Below are 1701 nucleotides of genomic sequence, written 5' to 3' on the forward strand. Positions count from 1 at the left end.
AATCATTTTTCCCCATGAGCATGCATCGTTATAACTTAGGTCGCTAAAATTTGGAATCGCAACGATGCCATTGAAGGCTCGATATTTTATCTTGAAGTTAATATTATTATTTTATACCTGTACACAACAACAGAGAATACATTTATATCGACCAACCATACTAAGTTCTTTTTCAAATAGTTAATAACATATTTTATGGAATCATGATCATGATCTTTGATGACATTTACAAATGATGTTACCGATTAATTAAAACATTTTAAAGTGGATGTTTTTAAAACTAATAAAACAATCTTATCAATTGTGTACATGTATTATCAAACCGCAGTGATACCTGATAGCCGTTATATCTACATGGACCTTGGAATATGTGACTTAAACAATCGTATTTACGTTATAAATAGAAGAAGTATAGATTAAAATCTATTCACATAAAATTATCAAATCTTAAATATAGCTTACGTTCAAGAAACGTTAGAAATGGAAGTCCCAGGTAAAATAGCGGAAGCAAAACAAGATCTACAATTTTGTGAACATTGTCAATTTGAAAATGTTACAACGAAAGCAAATGGAATATGTCCGGAATGTGAGGAATATATGTGCGACACCTGCTTCCGACATCATCTCAAGGGTAAAGGGAATATAAATCATGAACTGATTGATATAAATGAACTTGATGTTGATGCAAAGACAAGTGCAAAAGAAGTAGAGAAATGTAAACAGCACGATAATGAGGCCATCAAATTCTTCTGTCGTAAACACGAAATTGTTGGGTGTGGTGACTGCATCATATTGGATCATAGTACATGTAAACCCGAATACATAAAGGACTTATCAAAAAACGTTCAGGAAACCGAAGATTTTATCATCCTCAACAGGAAAATCGAACAACTGGAGCGGGAGATCAAAGCAACCTATGATAATGTTCAAAAGAATCGTAACGACTGTAAAGGGATGCAGAAAGAAGTGCTAACTACGATCATAAAATTTAGAAGGGATATCAATAATTATCTGGATAAGGCTGAATTAGCTATAAAATCTGAAATGAAACAACTTGTGTTCGACAACGACAGACTTCTCGAAACACTACACAGAGATTGTGCAAAATGTTCATCTGCAATAGAGAGTTTGAAGCAGAAACTTGAACCAACTGTCAATAGAGGAAATGTACTGTTTATACAAACAGTACGTAGCAAAGCAAGTGTTCTGGAAATTAAACATGAGCTTTCAAAAACTGTACAATCAATATGCGACGTCAAAGGATATGAATTTGTTCCTAACCAACACTTGTCCAGTATCATCAAATCAAGCGAAAAACTAGGCAAACTCAATATTTCGAATATAAATGAACTTAAGCATGATGAAATCACAAATTTGGAAATGAACGATGATACATTAACATTCTTAGAACCAAAGATGCTGAAGAAGCCAGTACAACAGGAAACAGATACAAAAACTGGTAAAATAACAATACCTTTTATTGTAATTGGTTTTTAATGTATAGGTTGATAAATAGGAGGGCGATGACGTTGAGTGAAAATGACCCTGGCGAGGTGATAATAGCCCGAGGACTATTATCTTCTTCCAGGGTCAATATCTCTCAAAAGCACCGCTCTCCAATGTATTTACCTGTTTATTACATGCTTACCTATAATTTAGTAAAATAGGTTTAATGTGTCATTTGTATAGGTACTTGCATCT

The 1701-nt window shown here is 33.5% G+C and overlaps 1 protein-coding gene across 1 annotated transcript; it reads left to right on the top strand.

Moving 5' to 3' along the window:
- Positions 1-480: 480 nt before the first annotated feature.
- LOC123541986 (transcription intermediary factor 1-alpha-like) lies at positions 481-1497 on the top strand. The gene has a single exon (XM_053534463.1). It carries the CDS (start codon positions 481-483, stop codon positions 1495-1497), a length of 1017 nt encoding a protein of 338 aa, XP_053390438.1.
- Positions 1498-1701: the final 204 nt, after the last annotated feature.

Source organism: Mercenaria mercenaria, unplaced genomic scaffold, assembly GCF_021730395.1.
Source record: "Mercenaria mercenaria strain notata unplaced genomic scaffold, MADL_Memer_1 contig_3707, whole genome shotgun sequence".
Lineage (NCBI taxonomy): Eukaryota > Metazoa > Mollusca > Bivalvia > Venerida > Veneridae > Mercenaria > Mercenaria mercenaria.

Coding starts and splice junctions, on each gene's coding strand:
- LOC123541986 (XM_053534463.1), top strand. CDS start 481: ATGGAAGTCCCAGGTAAAATAGCGGAAGCAAAACAAGATCTACAATTT.